The sequence below is a fragment of the Trichomycterus rosablanca genome, chromosome 6 (genome assembly GCF_030014385.1).
Source record: "Trichomycterus rosablanca isolate fTriRos1 chromosome 6, fTriRos1.hap1, whole genome shotgun sequence".
Lineage (NCBI taxonomy): Eukaryota > Metazoa > Chordata > Actinopteri > Siluriformes > Trichomycteridae > Trichomycterus > Trichomycterus rosablanca.
This window is the reverse complement of record NC_085993.1, coordinates 24413844-24435452: the sequence shown is the minus strand read 5'-3', so window position 1 is coordinate 24435452 and position 21609 is coordinate 24413844. Positions and strand designations below refer to the sequence as shown.

General features: G+C 39.1%; 1 protein-coding gene and 1 non-coding gene across 5 annotated transcripts in view; both read left to right on the top strand.

The window, feature by feature from the left end:
- The window catches only part of ptprt (protein tyrosine phosphatase receptor type T), a 281354-nt gene that overhangs the window by 141784 nt on the left and 117961 nt on the right, over window positions 1–21609 (top strand). For all 4 annotated transcript variants that reach the window (XM_062997565.1, XM_062997564.1, XM_062997566.1 and 1 more), the window contains exons 9-11: window positions 10521–10722; window positions 13429–13531; window positions 19210–19483. In XM_062997565.1, the coding sequence (XP_062853635.1) occupies window positions 10521–10722; window positions 13429–13531; window positions 19210–19483 (579 nt within the window). The remainder of the gene's footprint in view (window positions 1–10520; window positions 10723–13428; window positions 13532–19209; window positions 19484–21609) is intronic.
- On the top strand, window positions 7851–7940 carry trnar-ucu (transfer RNA arginine (anticodon UCU)). The gene is given in 2 exon segments: window positions 7851–7887; window positions 7905–7940. It is a non-coding gene; the product is annotated as a tRNA-Arg (tRNA).

Genomic DNA, 21609 nt, shown 5'->3' with positions numbered 1-21609 from the left:
GTATGTATATATATATATGTATATATATATATATATATATATATATATATATATATATATATATATATATATATATATATATATATATATATATATATATGTATATATATACATATACAGTGGGGCCAAAAAGTATTTAGTCAGCCACTGATTGTGCAGGTTCTCCTACTTAGAAAGATGAGAGAGGTCTGTAATTTTCATCATAGGTACACTTCAACTATGAGAGACAAAATGAGAAAAAAAATCCAGAAAATCACATTGTAGGATTTTTAAAGAATTTATTTGTAAATTATGGTGGAAAATAAGTATTTGGTCAATAACAAAAGTTCAACTCAATACTTTGTAACATAACCTTTGTTGGCAATGACAGAGGTCAAACGTTTCCTGTAAGTCTTCACCAGGTTTGCACACACTGTAGCTGGTATTTTGGCCCATTCCTCCATGCAGATCTCCTCTAGAGCAGTGATGTTTTGGGGCTGTCGCTGGGCAACACAGACTCCACAAATTTTCTATGGGGTTGGGTCTGGAGACTGGCTAGGCCACTCCAGGACCTTGAAATGCTTTTTACGGAGCCACTCCTTCGTTGCCCGAGCGGTGTGTTTGGGATCATTGTCATGCTGGAAGACCCAGCCACGTTCCATCTTCAATGCTCTCACTGATGGAAGGAGGTTTAGGCTTAAAATCTCACGATACATGGCCCCGTTCATTCTTCCCTTAACACGGATCAGTCGTCCTGTCCCCTTTGCAGAAAAACAGCCCCAAAGCATGATGTTTCCAACCCCATGCTTCACAGTAGGTATGGTGTTCTTGGGTTTTTCTTCTTCCTCCAAACACGACGAGTTAAGTTTTTACCAAAAAGTTCCATTTTGGTTTCATCTGACCACATGATATTCTCCCAATCCTCTTCTGGATCATCCATATGCTCTCTGGCAAACATCAGACGGGCCTGGACATGTACTTGCTTAAGCAGGGGGACACGTCTGGCACTGCAGGATTTGAGTCCCTCTCGGCGTAGTGTGTATACTGATGGTAGCCTTTGTTACTTTGGCCCCAGCTCTCTGCAGGTCATTCATCAGGTCCCTCTGTGTAGTTCTGGGATTTTTGCTCACCGTTCTCATGATCATTTTGACCCCACGGGATTAGATCTTGACCCCAAGGGAGATTATCAATGGTCTTGTATGTCTTCCATTTTCTTACAATTGCTCCCACAGTTGATTTATTCACAACAACCTGCTTGCCTATTGTACATTTACTCTTCCCAGCCTGGTGCAGGTGTCTACAATTTTCTTCCTGGTGTCCTTCGACAGCTCTTTGGTCTTGGCCATGGTTTAGTTTGGAGTCTGACTGTTTGAGGCTGTGGACAGGTGTCTTTTATACAGATAACGAGGTCAAACAGGTGCCATTAATACAGGTAACGAGTGGAGGACAGAAAAGCTTCTTAAAGAAGAAGTTACAGGTCTGTGAGAGCCAGAAATCTTGCTTGTTTGTTATTGACCAAATACTTATTTTCCACCATAATTTACGAATAAATTCTTTAAAAATCCTACAATGTGATTTCCTGGATTTTTTTTTCTCATTTTGTCTCTCATAGTTGAAGTGTACCTATGATGAAAATTACAGACCTCTCTCATCTTTCTAAGTAGGAGAACTTGCACAATCAGTGGCTGACTAAATACTTTTTGACCCGACTGTATATGTATATATATATACAGTGTATCACAAAAGTGAGTACACCCCTCACATTTCTGCAGATATTTAAGTATATCTTTTCATGGGACAACACTGACAAAATGACACTTTGACACAATGAAAAGTAGTCTGTGTGCAGCTTATATAACAGTGTAAATTTATTCTTCCCTCAAAATAACTCAAGATACAGCCATTAATGTCTAAACCACCGGCAACAAAAGTGAGTACACCCCTTAGTGAAAGTTCCTGAAGTGTCAATATTTTGTGTGGCCACCATTATTTCCCAGAACTGCCTTAACTCTCCTGGGCATGGAGTTTACCAGAGCTTCACAGGTTGCCACTGGAATGCTTTTCCACTCCTCCATGACGACATCACGGAGCTGGCGGATATTCGAGACTTTGCGCTCCTCCACCTTCCGCTTGAGGATGCCCCAAAGATGTTCTATTGGGTTTAGGTCTGGAGACATGCTTGGCCAGTCCATCACCTTTACCCTCAGCCTCTTCAATAAAGCAGTGGTCGTCTTAGAGGTGTGTTTGGGGTCATTATCATGCTGGAACACTGCCCTGCGACCCAGTTTCCGGAGGGAGGGGATCATGCTCTGCTTCAGTATTTCACAGTACATATTGCAGTTCATGTGTCCCTCAATGAAATGTAACTCCCCAACACCTGCTGCACTCCTGCAGCCCAAGACCATGGCATTCCCACCACCATGCTTGACTGTAGGCATGACACACTTATCTTTGTACTCCTCACCTGATTGCCGCCACACATGCTTGAGACCATCTGAACCAAACAAATTAATCTTGGTCTCATCAGACCATAGGACATGGTTCCAGTAATCCATGTCCTTTGTTGACATGTCTTCAGCAAACTGTTTGCGGGCTTTCTTGTGTAGAGACTTCAGAAGAGGCTTCCTTCTGGGGTGACAGCCATGCAGACCAATTTGATGTAGTGTGCGGCGTATGGTCTGAGCACTGACAGGCCGACCCCCCACCTTTTCAATCTCTGCAGCAATGCTGACAGCACTCCTGCACCTATCTTTCAAAGACAGCAGTTGGATGTGACGCTGAGCATGTGCACTCAGCTTCTTTGGACGACCAACGCGAGGTCTGTTCTGAGTGGACCCTGCTGTTTTAAAACGCTGGATGATCTTGGCCACTGTGCTGCAGCTCAGTTTCAGGGTGTTGGCAATCTTCTTGTAGCCTTGGCTATCTTCATGTAGTGCAACAATTCGTCTTTTAAGATCCTCAGAGAGTTCTTTGCCATGAGGTGCCATGTTGGAACTTTCAGTGACCAGTATGAGAGAGTGTGAGAGCTGTACTACTAAATTGAACACACCTGCTCCCTATGCACACCTGAGACCTAGTAACACTAACGAGTCACATGACATTTTGGAGGGAAAATGACAAGCAGTGCTCAATTTGGACATTTAGGGGTGTAGTCTCTTAGGGGTGTACTCACTTTTGTTGCCGGTGGTTCAGACATTAATGGCTGTATATTGAGTTATTTTGAGGGAAGAATAAATGTACACTGTTATATAAGCTGCACACAGACTACTTTTCATTTTGTCAAAGTGTCATTTTGTCAGTGTTGTCCCATGAAAAGATATACTTAAATATCTGCAGAAATGTGAGGGGTGTACTCACTTTTGTGATACACTGTATATACTGTATATATATATATATATATATACACACAATTAGGCATAACATTATGACCACCTTCCAAGTATTGTGTTGGTCCCCTTTTTGCTGCCAAAACAGTCCTGACCCGTCGAGGCATGGACTCCACTAGACCCCTGAAGGTGTGCTGTGGTATCTGGCACCAAGATGTTAGCAGAAGATCCTTTAACTCCTATAAGTTGAGAGGTGGGGCCTCCAACTCGGACTTGTTTGTCCAGCACATCCCACAGATGCTCGAATGGATTGAGATTTGGGGAATTTGGAGGCCAAGTCAACACCTCAAACTCATTGTTGTGCTCCTCAAACCATTCCTGAACCATTTTTGCTTTGTGGCAGGGTGCATTATCCTGCTGAAAGAGGGCACAGCCATCAGGGAATACCGTTTCCATGAAAGGGTGTACAAAGGGTCTGCAACATTGCTTAGGTAGGTGGTATGTGACAAAGTAACATCCACATGGATGGCAGGACCCAAAGTTTCCCAGCAGAACATAGCCCAAAGCATCACACTGCCTCCGCCGGCTCGCCTTCTTCCCATAGTGCATCCTGGTGCCATGTGTTCCCCAGGTAAGCAACGCACACGCACCCGGTCATCCACGTGATGTAAAAGAAAACGTGATTCATCAGACCAGGCCACCTTCTTCCATTGCTCCGTGGTCCAGTTCCGATGCTCATGTGCCCATTGTTGGCGTTTTTGCCGGTGGACAGGGGTCAGCATGGGCACCCTGACTGGTCTGCGGCTATGTTGCTCCATATGCAACAAACTGTGATGCACTGTGTATTCTGACACCTTTCTATTAGAACCAGCATTAACTTCTTCAGCAATTTGAGCTACAGTAGCTCGTCTGTTGGATCAGACCACACGGACCAGCCTTTGCTCCCCACATGCATCAATGAGCCTTGGCTGCCCATGACCCTGTCACCGGTTTACCACTGATAGATACTGACCACTGCAGACCGGGAACACCCCTCAAGAGCTGCAGTTTTGGAGATGCTCTGACCCAGTCATCTAGCATCACAATTTGGCCCTTGTCAAACTCGCTCAAATCCTTACGCTTGCCAATTTTACCTGCTTCTAACACATCAACTTTGAGGATAATGTTCACTTGCTGCCTATTATATCCCACCCACTAACAGGTGCCGGGATGAAGAGATAATCAGTGTTATTCACTTCACCTGTCAGTGGTCATAATGTTATGCCTGGTCGGTGTATATATACAGTGGGGTCAAAAAGTATTTAGTCAGCCACTGATTGTGCAGGTTCTCCTACTTAGAAAGATGAGAGAGGTCTGTAATTTTCATCATAGGTACACTTCAACTATGAAAGAAAAAATGAGAAAAATAAATCCAGGAAATCACATTGTACGATTTTTAAAGAATATTTTGTAAATTATGGTGGAAAATAAGTATTTGGTCAATAACAAACAAGCAAGATTTCTGGCTCTCACAGACCTGTAACTACTTCTTTAAGAAGCTTTTCTGTCCTCCACTCGTTACCTGTATTAATGGCACCGGTTTGACCTCGTTATCTGTATAAAAGACACCTGTCCACAGCCTCAAACAGTCAGGCTCCAAACTCGACCAAAAAGCTGTCGAAGGACACCAGGAAGAAAATTGTAGACCTGCACCAGGCTGGGAAGAGTGAATCTACAATAGGCAAGCAGGTTGGTGTGAATAAATCAATTGTGGGAGCAATTGTAAGAAAATGGAAGACATACAAGACCATTGATAATCTCCCTTGGGGTCAAGATCTCATCCCGTGGGGTCAAAATGATCATGAGAACGGTGAGCAAAAATCCCAGAACTACACGGAGGGACCTGATGAATGACCTGCAGAGAGCTGGGACCAAAGTAACAAAGGCTACCATCAGTAACACACTACGCCGAGAGAGACTCAAATCCTGCAGTGCCAGGCGTGTCCCCCTGCTTAAGCCAGTACATGTCCAGGCCCATCTGAAGTTTGCCAGAGAGCATATGGATGATCCAGAAGAGGATTGGGAGAATATCATGTGGTCAAATGAAACCAAAATGGAACTTTTTGGTAAAAACACAACTCGTCGTGTTTGGAGGAAGAAGAAGAACCCAAGAACACCATACCTACTGTGAAGCATGGGGGTGGAAACATCATGCTTTGGGGCTGTTTTTCTGCAAAGGGGACAGGGCGACTGATCCGTGTTAAGGGAAGAATGAACGGGGCCATGTATCGTGAGATTTTAAGCCAAAACCTCCTTCCATCATTGAAGCATTGAAGATGGAACGTGGCTGGGTCTTCCAGCATGACAATGATCCCAAACACACCGCTCGGGCAACGAAGGAGTGGCTCCGTAAAAAGCATTTCAAGGTCCTGGAGTGGCCTAGCCAGTCTCCAGACCTCAACCCCATAGAAAATTTGTGGAGTCCGTGTTGCCCAGCGACAGCCCCAAAACATCACTGCTCTGGAGGAGATCTGCATGGAGGAATGGGCCAAAATACCAGCTACAGTGTGTGCAAACCTGGTGAAGACTTACAGGAAACGTTTGACCTCTGTCATTGCCAACAAAGGTTATGATACAAAGTATTGAGTTGAGAACTTTTGTTATTGACCAAATACTTATTTTCCACCATAATTTACAAAAAAATTCTTTAAAAATCCTACAATGTGATTTCCTGGATTTTTTTTTCTCATTTTGTCTCTCATAGTTGAAGTGTACCTATGATGAAAATTACAGACCTCTCTCTTCTTTCTAAGTAGGAGAACCTGCACAATCAGTGGCTGACTAAATACTTTTTGGCCCCACTGTATATACTGTATATATATAGGATTTTAGTCATCATTCTTTTTATAATCACGTTGAATCTCAGTCATTTACTGAACCAGAAACAGCTGTGTAGGAGGCTTAAAACTGGGTGAAGAACAGACAGACTGCTACAAAAGTGAGGTTGTGGAAGTTTTATGTCACAGGTTAAACACCATGGCAAGACTGAGCACAGCAACAAGACACAAGTTAATTATACTGCATCAGCAAGGTCTCTCTCAGACAAAACTTTGAAAGCAGACTGGGGTTGTGCTGTTCAAGCTCTTATGAAGAAGCTCAAAGAAACGGGCAACATTGAGGTCCATAGACACAGTGGTCGGCCAAGGAAACATGTATCATGCCTACTTCCCTTTAAAATCGGAAGATGTCCAGCAGTTCCATCAGCTCAAAAGTGGCAGAAACCAGTGGGACCCAGGTACACCCATTTATTGTTTGGAGAAGTCTGGCCAGAAATGGTCTTCATGGAAGAACTGCGGCCAGAAAGCCAGACCTTTGACAGGGAAACAAGACCAAGCAACTCAACTATGCACAAAAACATAGGAATTGGGGTGCAGAAAAATGGCAGCACGTGCTCTGTGATTAGTCAAAATTTGGCAAATGGATTTGGAGATTTGGTTAGGATTAATGGTGTTTTCAATGCTGAGAAATACAGACAGATACTTATCCATCGTGCGTTTCCATTAGGGAGGTGTCTCATTGGCTCCAAATTTATTCTGCAGCAGGACAACGACCACAGATCTAATGTCATTAAGTACTATCTCCAGCGTAGAGAAGAACAAGGAGTCCTGCAGGTGATTATATGACCCCCACAGAGCCCAGATCTCAACATCATTAAGTTTGTCTGGGATTACATGAAGAGAGAGATTTTGAGAAGGATTTGAGCAAGCCTACATCCACAGAAGATCTGTGATTAGTTCTCCAAGATGCTTGGAACAACCTCCCTGCGAAGTTCCTTCGAAAACTGTGCAAGTGTACCAAGAATAACTGAGGCTGTTTTGTGGTCACACAAATAATTGATTTGATTTGGATTTCTTTGGTTTTGTCTGGTCAGTTTTATTTCATTTTTTAATAGACATTCATTCCTGCATTTTATTTCTGCCACACATTCAAAAAACAATTGGAATGGCACAGCATTTACCACTTTTTTGTTGTCATTCCTTCTCACATCACTTAAAAGACGTTTTGGCACAGAGGATACCAAGTGATTAAGTGCTTCAGGTGTTATTTTGCAAAAAATTTTTGTTTGTTTTATGGTGTGCAACAGTATGGGGTTGTTGTTCTCCAGACATTCTACAGTATATTGAGGACAGGTCAGTATTGCAGGCAGGTCAGTCCACCTCTAGTACTCTCCTGTTCTGCAGCCCTATTTTTTAAAGTGTGTAGCAGGCATCAAATTCTAAGTGTTTATATTGACAAATCAGAATTTTTTTCAGAAATGGGGTTTGCACAACCAAAACACTCTACACTAATTGTCCCACCAAGTTAAGACTTACAAAAAAGAGACCCCTCAGAAGAAAAAATACAACCCCAAATCAGAAAAAGTTGGGACAGTATGGAAAAGCCATTCAAAGGTTGTGGGTTCAAGTCCCACCAGAGTCATGTGTTTTGTGCCAAAATTAAAATGAGTAGGCTAAAGTAGTTTAAGCAGCCACATGAGAAAAAGCTGGCACAAGTCTTTTGCCAAAAGGCTCTGTGGCACAATGGATAGCGCATTGGACTTCTAGGCTCAGATTTGTGGCCATTCAAAGGTTGTGGGTTCGAGTCCCACCAGAGTCGAGTGTTTTGTAAAAGTAGCTTAAACAGCCACGTGAGAAAAAGCTGCCACAAGCTCACTATCTACAGGCTCTGTGGCACAATGGATAGCGCATTGGACTTCTAGGCTCAGGTTTATTATTTGATGGCAGACAGTTTGAACCCAAAATATTTTATGTTTTGTCTGCTCAGCTTTATTTAATTTGTTAATATACCTCCATTCATGCATTTCAGGCCTGCAACACATTCCAAAAAAAGTTGGGACGGGGCAATTTAGGGCTAGTAATGAGGTGAAAAAACTAAATAATGATGCAATTTTAAACAGGTGATGTCAACAGGTGATTGTAATCATGCTTTGGTACAAACACAGCATCCAGGAAAGGCTGAGTCTTTAATGAGCAAAGATGGCCAGAGGATCTCCAGTTTGTCAACAAATGCTTGAGAAAATTATTGAAATGTTTATAAACCATGTACCTCATAGAATGATTGGAAGGGATTTACATATTTCTCCCTCTACAGTGCATAATATCATTAAACGATTCAAGGCATCAGGAGGAATTTCAGTGAGTAAAGGCCAAAGGCACAAGCTGAAGCTGAACGCCTGTGATCTTCGATCCCTCAGTCGGCACTGCATCAAGAACCGCCACTCAGCAATAGCTGATATAACCACATGGGTGAGGGATTACTTTGGCAAACCTTTGTCAAGCACTACAATACAGAGTTACATGCACAAATGCCACTTAAAACTTTACTGTGCAAACAAGAAGCCTTATGTTAACCATGTCCAGAAGTGGTGGCGTCTTCTCTGGGCTTGGAGGCATCTAGGATGGACCATCACACAGTGGAAAAGTGCATTGTGGTCAAATGAATCAGCATTCCGGGTTTTTTTTTTGGGAAAAAAGACCAAAGACAAAAAGGACCATCCAGACTGTTATCAGCAACAAGTCCAAAAACCAGGGTCTGTCATGGTATGGGGCTGTGTCAGTGCAACAGAGCAACATATGCTGCCTTTAAGACGTCATCTTTTCCAGGGACGTTCATGCATTTTTTAACAAGACAATGCAAAACTACATGCTGCACACATTACAAAGGCATGGCTACAAAAGAAGAGGGTACGGGTACTGGACTGGCCTGCCTGCAGTTTTCTCCCAAAAGAGAATTTTGTACTAAAAAATGCAACAACGATGACCCCGTACTGTTGCACATCTTAAGACGTGTTTGCAGGAAAAATGGGACAAAATAAAACTTGAAACACCAAATCGCTTGGTATCCTTGGTGCCAAAACATCTTTTAAGTGTGGTGAAAAGGAATGGCAACATTACAAAGTGGTAAATGCTTTAGTGTCCCAACTTTTTTGGAATGTGTTGCAGGCCTGAAATGCAGGAATGAATGTTTATTAATAAATGAAATTAGGTTGAGCAGACAAAACATGAAATATCTCAGGTTCATCCTGTCTGCAATGAAATAAAAGTCAAAGTAAATGTAAGACTGTTTTTTATTTTTATTTTTTTATTTTTTTTCATGCTGTCCCAACTTTTTCTGATTTGGGGTTGTAAATTAAATAAAAGATACTATACTAAATTATACTATACTATCACAGAGGTATGCAATGATTGGCTTGTTGTTCAAAGGGGGGGGGGTGCTGGAGGTGATTTCTCATAACTAATGCAATTATGACCTCTGCTGGCTGATTGATGGCACCTGCACAGAGACGGTGAATAATGTGATCAGGATGTGTCTCTCCATACACAAAGCTGATCTACATATTAACCCCCCTCTTCCAGGTGAAAAGATGCACTCAGCTACTGCACGTGTCGAAGGGGGCGTGTTAGTTTTGGGTAATTGGATACGACAAAAAGGGGGCACTGATTATAGGTGTTTAAGTCTTTGATGCTTATCTGTTAAGTAACCAATGACTCTTCATTTAACTGTGTGGAGTCACTGTTCAGTGAAATGGGTCTAGTGATAGCACCAGTACATTATAGCAAATGGTTGTGGTTAAAACATTTCAAGTTAGTAATTAAAAATAAAGTCCACATGCTTTTGGCCAAGTGTATACACTGATGAACTATGCCACAGTTACCCCATTAAAGTATTAGACTTATCCAAAATTTAAGCCACAGTAGCCATTTTATTGGCATTGCTTCATGTCCTCTGGCATCAATTAGACTTGACTGGCCAACAACCTGTTGGCAATTCATGTTTGTTCCTCTGTCAGTGGGTACTCACCATGGCTGCCTGTGAGCACTCTATGCTGTCTGAGAGATACTTTAACCCAGTTATCTGGCTATAACAATGTGGTCCTTATTAAAGTCACTTAGGTCTTTATACCTGCCCATATCTGCTGAAATAAACACATGTACTGTCACCAACACTACAATATGTCTTTCACTATTAAATGCACAATTGTTATGAAATAGGCATTACCATAAACATTTTTGTGGGTGTCTATTATGTTTTACCTGATTGGTGTATATTAGCAAAGCTGTAAACAATGAATTAGTTCTAATCCTGAAATACAATAGACCAGTGTCACAACTGTATAGTTTATTTCAGGTCCTAATTTAATGCATGTGCTAAGCATTTGATGTTTACTTTTTACAGGTCACATATAAGGCTCTAAGCTCTCTCGACCCCAGTGTTCATCTGAGCACCCAGCATGGTCGGGTATTCAAGCTACAAAATGAGACACATCATCTCTTTGTGGGACTGTACCCTGGTACTACCTACTACTTCACTTTAAAAGCTAGCACTAGCAAAGGTTTTGGACCACCTGTTACTGCACGCATAACCACCAAGATTGCAGGTAAGAGAAGCAGTTTGCATTTCTGACTAGCTATGTTAAGTTATATGTGTGGTTAAGGTATTTTTTGCAAGAAATATCATAATAATAGCATTAAGTTTGGTGAGTGCTCAAAAAGGATAAATTACCTGATGCACTACAGCTGCTATACACCGATCAGCCATAACATTAAAACCACTTCCTTGTTTCTACACTCACTGTCCATTTTATCAGCTCCACTTACCATATATGAGCACTTTGTAGTTCTACAATTACTGACTGTAGTCCATCTGTTTCTCTACATGCTTTGTTAGCCCCCTTTCATGATATTTTTCAAGGATCAGGACCCCCACAGGACCACTACAGAGCAGGTATAATTTGGGTGGTGGATCATTCTCAGCATTGCAGTGACACTGACATGGTGGTGGTGTGTTAGTGTGTGTTGTGCTGGTATAAGTGGATAAGACACAGCAGCGCTGCTGGAGTTTTTAAACACCTCACTGTCACTGCTGGACTGAGAATAGTCCACCAACCAAAAACATCCAGCCAATAGCGCCCTGTGGGCAGCTTCCTGTGACCTCTGATGAAGGTCTAGAAGACCAAACAGCAGCAATAGTTGAGTGATCGTCTCTGACTTTACATCTACAAGGTGGACCAACTAGGTAGGAGTGTCTAATAGAGTGGGCAGTAAGTGCATATGGTATTTCAAAACCCCAGCAGCGCTGCTGTGTCTGATCCGTTTATACCAGCAGTATGAGTGTAGAAACAAGGAGGTGGTTTTAATGCTATGGATGATCAGTGTATGTACAAACCCTATTTTAGTAAAGTTAGGACATTTTGTAAAATTCAATAAAAACAAGAATCTGTGACTTCTTAATTCTTTCGAACCTTTATTTAACTAAGATGAGATGAGATAAGATAAAATAGCCTTTTATTATCCCACAAGGGGAAATTTGCAACATTACAGCAGCTTCAAAAGTATAGTATTATTATAGTATATATTGCACAATTCTTAAAGGTATTGCACAGTAATGAAGTAGAAGTAGAATGGTTAAAGTATTGCACGTTGTGTGTTGGATTAGGTTCCCTTTAAAGTAGTGCAAATATGAGAACTAATTATTTATTGTGAAAGAGAGTGTCTAGTGTGCTGCTGGGGGCAGTGCTGATTGTAAAGTCTGGCAGCAGCAGGGAGGAAAGAGCTGCAATATCTTTCTTTCGAGCACCACAGGTGGAAAAGCCTATCACTGAAGGAGCTGCCTAGTGCCACAACTATCTCATGCAGTGGGTGGGAGGTGTTCTCTTTTGTAAGATATTTGTAAGACAGTCCATTGTCCATATGGTGAGATGGTGATTCACCCCTGCGCTCTCCATCTTGCTCCTCAGTAGAGTGGGCTTAACAAAGAAAATATTTCCAATTACTGAAACCATTTTTACCAAATGACTAAATACAAAAAACAAACAAATTAGAATTTGATACCTGCAACACAAAATATTAGGGCAGAAACCTAAAAGTTTAAAATGACACTGTTTTAAAATAAGCTGTTGTGTATATCATGATTTGGCATAAATGGAGGGTCTACCAAAAGCTTAGTCCTAGTAGGTAAAAATGGGTCATGGCTCACTACTTGGCCAAACTCTGTGATAGAATTTTCAATCAGTTTCAATAAAAAAAAAATGTATCAAAGAAAAATTGCAAATTATGGAGCCCCTAAAAAATGTAGGTGTATTTTCAAAAAAATTGTGTATTTTTTTTTTTTTGCCAATCTAGTCATGTCCAATGACCCAATTGCATTACGCTTCCTCTCTACTGATGTTGATCCCCCCCCGACAGGTATGCAGTATCTGACTGCATCATTTTACCTGCACAAAGCGAGTTCATATGCGGATCAGCTTTGTGTACAGAGAGCCACACCCTGATCAACGCATTATTCCTCAACACTGCGCAGGCGCCATCAATCAGCCAGCAGAGGTCGAAATTGTATCTGGTTTGAACCACTTTTTTAAATTTTTTATAAAAAAAAAAAAAATACACCATGTCCCTTCCTGAAGTGAGCACTAGATACTACTTGCACTCAGGTTAGCACCATATTGCAGTTATGCTCTAGCTAAATGTATATCGTGGTCACGCCATTTGCACTTTAAAAAAGCTCGCTCATGACAAAGTTTTAGTGTGCGTCCAAACCCTGTTTTACGGTATCCCTTTGAGAGACATTGAAGGAGACTGTTGAGCAGATAAAGTCTTTTATCAACCAAGAATGAAGAAAAATTCCACTTGGAAAAGTGCAAAAATGTGTGTGTCTAGTTCTCAAACCATTAAAACACTTATTAGTAGGAATCTTAATGAAACACTGTGCTAAACATGGCTCTGTCCAAGCTTTTTTGAGTGTGTTGCAGGCATCAAATTCTAAATGTGATTTACAAAATACGATTAAGTTGATAAGTGAAAAAAATTTAAATTATTTCTCTGTACTGTGTACTGTTCTTTTATCAGTTAAATAAAAGTTTAAGCATTTTGACAAATTACAGTTTTAGGATTTTATTGCATTTTTAGAAAGTGTTAGAACATATGGAGATAGGGTTTGTACTTACATTTCCAATAATAACAACAGTAACAGAAACATGTATACTTAACAATGTCCAGCATATTGCAACTATTATTTTCATATTTATTTTATGTTTTAATACCAGTATTACTATGACAGTAATATTCACATATTTTTGCATCCGTAGCTCCATCAATGCCTGATTATGAAACTGATTCTCCTCTTAATGAGACAGACACCACAATTACAGTCCTTTTAAAACCTGCTAAATCACGGGGTGCTCCTGTCAGGTAAGAAAACATCTGAGCACCTTCATTTATATACAATGGATTCAGAAAGTGTTTAGACACCATGACTTTGCACACTTTATTCTGTTGTGAATTTAATTTCAAATAAATATAATTGAAATGTTTACCCATTAGTTTACACTTAATCACCCATTATGACAAAGTGAAAACTTTAGCTTTAAAAAATTCATTAAAACTCAAAAACTGAAATCTCTTTGCAAAAGTCTTTACCTGGAATGTGGCTAGGTGCATCTGGTTTGCCTTTATTGTCCTTGATAAGTAAGACTCTTAAATTAGGGTCAACCTGTTGCTATTTAATTTGATTGAACCGGGTTTGGGAAGGCATACACCTGGTCTATAAATACCCACAATTTACACAAAAAGATTTGACAAGACATGGAGTCCAAGATCTTTTCTGTCAATATCCATAATCATATCCACTGCTGAATAGCATCTGTTTGGCAGTTGCTGGCAACATGAAAAAAATTCTATTGCCTACTTAGATGAAAATTAATTAATGACTTTTTGGGTAGAACAACAAAAAATTTGTGAGGCAAAAAAAACAAGTATTGCACAATAACTGACCAATAATCTGTGCAATTCAACTGAAAAACAAACTGAACAAACAAATTGTTTAGAGAAAATTTAAATAATGTGGTTGTGTACGTGTATACTCTCTTATAATCAGGGATGTGGCTGTGTTCAGAATTAACCAATCACATTTAAACTTACAAACAAACAAATAGTAGTCTGTACACACCTGCCATCAATGAAAGTGAATCTGATTAACCCCGTATGAAGTTCAGCTCTTCTACTACGATTTTTCTGACATTTACTAAGTTGCATCTTACAGCAAAAACCATGGTCTGCAAAGAGCCTACAAAGCATCAAAGAGATCTCATAGTTAAAATGTAAAAGTTGGGAGAAGAGTACAAAAAGTTCAAGGCAAAACATAAAACACAGTGAATACAGTAAACAGCAAGTGGAAAAATATGGCACAACAGTGATATTACCAAGAACTAGATGTCTCTCTGAAAGACAAGGAAAAGACTAGTCTAGAAGACTGCCAAACAGCCTACAGCAATATTAAAGTAGCTTCTGGAATGTCTTGCAAGTACTGGTGTGTATTACATACACAACAATCTCCCATATTCTGTGTTGTGCAAGCCAAGGGTAATAGGGGCAAGGAAAAACTCCCCTAAAATTACAGAAGGAAACCTTCAGCCCATCGACGTATCACCAAAAGAACATCATACCCACAGTGAAGCATGGTGGTGGCAGCATTATGCTTTGGGGCAGTTTTTTTTTAGCTAAAACGGGGGTTTTAGTCAAGGGGGAGGGAATTTTAAACAGTTTCAAAAACAGTCAATTTGGGCACCTTCAGGCCTCTGCTAAAAAGCTGATGGTGAAGAGGAATTTTACCTTTCAGCATGACAATGACCCAAAACATACCTTTATATTAACAAAAGAATGGTTTCACCAAAGGAAAAAAGCAATAAAATGACCCAGCCAGTGTCCAGACTTGAAACCAATTGTGAATCTTTGGGATGATATAAAAAGGGCTGTGCTCAGAAGATGTCCTATGTCCTATATTTGGAGCATTTTTGCAAGGAAGAGTGAGTAACGATTGCTAAGTCAAGATGTGCCAAGTTGCGTCAACAAAGTATTAGTTTAAGGGGGTGCTTAATTGTACAGATTATGGGTCACATCAAAGGTGGCACAAGTTTTTAAATGGTTTTATTTATTTTTTATTTATTTATTCCCAAACAAAACATGGATTTTTAACAGGGGTGTGTAAACTTTTAGATTTGTATATGTAAGCATAAACAAGTAAACAAACTGACTACCTGGTTTCAGTGTAGAACTATTTTTGTATGAAAGCATTTGATATATATTGACCTTAGGAATGAGAATCTTTCTTCTCTTTAGGCATCCAGATTTGGCTGTAGCCTGAAAGCAGGAACAAATTAGTTGAGTTGCAAACTCTGTTTTAAAGGCCCTCATTCATATAGGCATCATTTGTATGCTAAGCCTTCAAGAGGGCACTGGTCAAATTTGGGTGTGCATTGGCAATGCAACAGAGCTTCTTTCTGTGCTGATTTAAAGTCAGATTTAGGCAAAAAATAAGTACATTAATTAAAACAAACAAATAAACAAACAAATTAATTAATAAAACACAAATATAAAAATTTCTGTGATTTAATAAATTAATTAGAAACTTATTTTAAACAAGGATTTAACAGCTATAATAATATTAAGATTACTTGCATCAGTACTAATTCCAATCCAACTAGTAGAATTATTAGCCATTTATAATTTTGCCAACAGTAAATAAACATATTATTAAGGTTGTGTATTACTTATTCTAAAATGATAATAAGCAGCATATCTCAATATGACCAATAAAATGGATAAAAAATTAAACATATCCAACAATTAAATGTAATATTATTTAAATATGTTTAGACCAGATGTTACACATTGTCATACAATGTACAATGTCATTAAGTAGTGTGTAAAGTGGATTTTAAATGTAATTTATTATTGACAAAGCCTGCAAGAAGGGCTTTATCAATTTTTAAACAGATTAATAAAATATGTCCTCTCACCTCTGCGGCATCCCAGCTGGATGACACATTAGGTCAAAGATGATTTTTCTTGGTGATCATGTATAATATAGTGACACTATGACTGGTAGGATTTTCTAATTCTGCATGAAAGTTGTAAGATGAGGTCATTTTGTTGACAGAGACCCAGCAACACAGTTTTAGGCAGGTAGTAAAAGTGAAAGAATAAAAATAATTGAAGAAATTGCTTTCAGACCACAAAAACCTAACTTCAGTGACACCATATCTAGAGTATGATAAGGAGCAAAATTTACATTTAGTCTACTTTTTAGTTACAAGACTTCATGTGAGATTTTTTTGCCCACAGTACTATAATTTATGCTAGTGTCTGGGCACGTACATAAAAGAATGAGAAAAGATAACAAAAAAGATGGAAAATACAATGAAAAGACCAACCTACCCCCTCACATCTATTATACATGACCTTGTGCAGTGATAGCTCAGCGTAAGCTACTGGACTATAAATCAGAACGTTATGGTTCAAGCACCACCAAGTAGCCACTGTTTGGGCCATTAAGTAAGACCCTTAATTTCATGGATTGTATACTGCCATATTTGTAAGACATTTTGGTTAAAAGTGTCTGCTAAATACTATATATGTACTTTAATTACTTACAATAAATCTACTCTAAATTTCAAAATGTAGCTCTCTGGTTTTAATGTATTTAAATATGTATTTAGGTTTAAAAGTAGGGTAATTGCATATGGCAATACCCGTTTATGGTCATAAGTGATTATCTCTTATGAAAGTTGCCAAATTACAGGCTAGTATTCTTTGCAATTATCTTTGTCCTAATTGCACATATTTGTGAAATATGTTCATGGCATGGGCAGATTTAATTGCAAACAAGCACTATTCATGATCAAAGCTTTAATGGGTCATTATCTATTCAGGAAGACACAGAAACAGTCATGCCCTCTTGATGTCCTCAGACCCCTTTGACAACCTTTTTCTAAAAGCCTTGTTCAAGACAGCCCCAACCCTTTTTTTCTAAAGCTAATTGCCACAGCTTTTCTCTTTGCTTGCCCTGTAATGCATTGTTAGCCTAATAATACTTTATTAATAGGATATACAGTGGCATCTTGTTTTCCAAGCTGTTTCATGAAGCCTTAAAGCAGCCCTATATTAGCACAGTAGAAAATTGTTAATATTTGTTAATAAGCATCTATTTCTGCATTCAGGCCTGCAACACATTTCAAAAAGTTGTGATGGCAAAGCATTTACCACTTTGTAATGTTGCCATTCCTTCTCACAACACTTGGCACCAAGGATACCAAACGATGAAGTGCTTCAAGTGTTTGTCTCATTCTTTTTGCAAACACGGCTTAAGCTGTGCAGTAGGAAACACTTCACATTGTCACATTTTACATTTCAAAATTCTCCACACATTCTCTAATAGGGACAGGTCAGGACTGCATGCAGGCCAGTCCAGTATCCATACCCTCTTCTTTTGCAGCCATGCCTTGTAATGTGTGCAGCATTTTGTTTTGCATTGTCTTGTTGCAAAATGAATGGAAAAGATGACGTCTTGAAGGCAGCATATGTTGCTTTAAAATGTCAATGTACATTTCTGCATTAATGCTGCCATCACAGAAGTGTAAATAACCTTTGCCAAGAGCACTGGGACAACACCAGAGAGGGGCTTTTGGACTTGTTGCTGATAACAGTCTGGATGGTCCAGATGTCTCTGAGCCCAGATAATTTAATGCCGCTTGTAGACATGGTTAACTGGGACTTTGTTTGCACAGTAAGTTTTAAGTGACATTTTTGAATGCAACTCTGTATTGAAGTGCTATACAAAGGTTTGCCAAAGTAATCCCTTGCCCATCAGCTATTCATGAATGACGGTTCTTGAAGCTGTGCCGTCTGAGAAATCGGAGATCACTGGTGTTCAAGCTTAGGCTTTCGCCCCTTGCACTTTATATACTAAAATTTCTCCAGCTTTCTTAAATTGTTTAATGATATTATGCACTGTAAAGGGACAAATATGCAAATCCCCTCCAATCTTTCTTTGAGAAACATTGTTTTTAAAAATGTTTTACGCTTTTGTTGACAACCCGAAGATTATCATCCTTTTGTTGCTCCTTAAAGACTCAGCCTTTCATGAATGCAGCCTTTGAATCAAATAATGATTACAATTACTTGTTGACATCACCTGTTTGAAATCACATTATTATTATTATTATTATTTCCCCTCATTATTAGCCCTAAATTGCCCCAGTCCCAATGTTTTTTGGATTGTGTTGCACATCTGAAATGAAGAAATAGATGTATATTAATTAAGGCTGTCGTTAATTGCATTAATTAATGTGATTAAATTTTAATCGCGATTAAAAAAATTTATCGAGAATAAAATTTTTAATGAAACGATTTTTATTGGGCTATGTTTGTTTGTTTGTGCCACTTTAAACATACGTCACTATGGTAATTTGCGCTGCTTTTACATTTACATTTTACATTTCAAAAAGCGCGAGAATTCATCACTAGACAAAATTACAGTTATTAATTGACGCTTCAATATAATCTTTTCATGTTGCACGCCTTTGTCTCGTCATGCATTTGCACGCATGAATACGTGTTACAAGCAAAATGAGATCAGACAACTTTATTTCTATGTTTTCAGTGGCAGGGTTACGAACAGGAAAAGATTTTCACTTTTGCCAGATAATGTGAACAGACATTTTAAATAACTGGCTGAAAGATGGGTAGCTGTTAACAACTCTATATAGACATTGTCTGGCTTTCTAAATATAATTTAGATTGAATTATTTTATCATAATTTTATTAAATTTTTTATTGGTAAAAATTTTCCTGCAATAAAAATTTGCATAACTGTTCAAAATTTGCTTAGTTATTTTTGCAGTCAATTAATCGCGATTAATTTAGTTCTTTAATCTCGATTAAAAAATTTAATCATGTGACAGCCTTAATATTAAAACATAACATTAAGTTGTCAAGACAAAACATATTTTTCATACTGTCTGCAATGAATTAAAAGTCAAAGTAAATGTTAACAAGAGTATTGTTTTGGACTTCTCTTTCTTTCTCTCTAGTGCATACCAAGTGGTGGTCCTTAAAGACCGAAAGCAAAGGGTACGACGGACTACAGAATCCACAGAATGCTTCTCAAAACCTGTTAGCTTCCGCAATGCTTCCATCTTAAACTCAGCATATTACTTTGCAGCTGAGCTCACCCCAGTTAACCTACCGGTAGTACAACCTTTCACCATAGGTGACAACAAGACATACAATGGTTATTGGAATGCCCCATTGTCTCCTGCCAGGAGCTACAGCATTTACTTCCAGGCTATGAGCAGAGCCAATGAGGTGGGTTCTAACTGAAAGATCATTTGTTTTTTATCAACAATTTATAACCAATGTTTTTCATTTGTTATTTAAACATTGTGAGCATTAGAATTTATATTTTTTTCAGTGGTAGAATATTAAAACAGAAAAACATTTTCATTGAGTATTTTTTTTCTTCAGTAGACAATGAAATCAACTCTAGTCACATCCAGTGTTGAATAAATGTTGGTAGAATTAAAAAAAATCATGCAGTTTATTAGTTTAGAATAATTGCCACTGCATTCACTTGCTAAAGTTCAAAAAATCAAAGCAGCCCATCTGCCTTTTAATCTTGGAGTCTTAATATGGAGTTTTATAAGGTTAGTCACTCCAGGTTGGAGTTACACACATCCCCCTCTTTTACTGGAGTGTAAAAATATGATTTTTAAATGTTGAAAAAATGTGAATCTCTGTTTCTAGCTCTGTAGCATATGCATTACCTCTCTATATATAATGCAAATGTTTGAGTGAATGCAGTAATCTTTTTATTATTTTGTCAAACAGTCAAACTCCCACACTTACTATGTGAAATTAAATATCCCTTGTCATTTGACAAGTAAAAGTTCAATGTACAGTAGACCCTTGAGTTACGAGCGGTTTACCATACGAACATTTTGGGTTACGAACGATCTTTTTCAACTTAAGAACCGAAATTCGTGACACACGTGACTCACTCACTCACTCTCTCTCACTCTCTCTCTCTCACACTCTCTCTCTCTCACACTCTCTCTCTCTCTCTCTCTCTCTCTCTCCTCTCTCCTCTCTCCTCTCTCTCCTCTCTCCACAGACGTATGCAAGACATGGGTTTCAGCTGTCACATTCCTTGTGTCAAGCCACTCTTGAACAAGAAACAGCGTCAGAAGCGTCTCACCTGGGCTAAAGACAAAAAGGACTGCTGAGTGGTCCAAAGTTATGTTCTCTGATGAAAGTAAATTTTGCATTACCTTTGGAAATCAAGGTCCCAGAGTCTGGAGGAAGAGAGGAGAGGCACAGAATCCACGTTGCTTGAGGTCCAGTGTAAAGTTTCCACAGTCAGTGATGGTTTGGAGTGCCATGTCATCTGCTGGTGTTGGTCCACTGTGTTTTCTGAGGTCCAAGGTCAACGCAGCCGTCTACCAGGAAGTTTTAGAGCACTTCATGCTTCCTGCTGCTGACCAACTTTATGGAAATGCAGATTTCATTTTCCAACAGGACTTGGCACCTGCACACAGTGCCAAAGCTACCAGTACCTGGTTAAAGGACCATGGTATCCCTGTTCTTAATTGGCCAGCAAACTCGCCTGACCTTAACCCCATAGAAAATCTATGGGGTATTGTGAAGAGGAAGATGCGATACGCCAGACCCAACAATTCAGAAGAGCTGAAGGCCACTATCAGAGCAACCTGGGCTCTCATAACACCTGAGCAGTGCCACAGACTGATGGACTCCATGCCACGCTGCACTGCTGCAGTAATCCAGGCAAAAGGAGCCCCAACTAAGTATTGAGTGCTGTACATGCTCATACTTTTCATGTTCATACTTTTCAGTTGGCCAACATTTCTAAAAATCCTTTTTTTGTATTGGTCTTAAGTAATATTCTAATTTTCTGAGATACTGAATTTGGGGTTTTCATTAGTTGTCAGTTATAATCATCAACATTAAAAGAAATAAACATTTGAAATATATCAGTCTGTGTGTAATGAATGAATATAATATACAAGTTTCACTTTTTGAATGGAATTACTGAAATAAATCAACTTTTTCATGATATTCTAATTTTATGACCAGCACCAGTGTATGTGTATATATATACTATATACACAGTGTATCACAAAAGTGAGTACACCCCTCACATTTCTGCAAATATTTCATTATATCTTTTCATGGGACAACACTATAGACATGAAACTTGGATATAACTTAGAGTAGTCAGTGTACAGCTTGTATAGCAGTGTAGATTTACTGTCTTCTGAAAATAACTCAACACACAGCCATTAATGTCTAAATAGCTGGCAACATAAGTGAGTACACCCCACAGTGAACATTGTCCAAATTGTGCCCAAATGTGTCCCCCACAGTCCAAATTGTGCCCAAATGTGTCGTTGTCCCTCCCTGGTGTCATGTGTCAA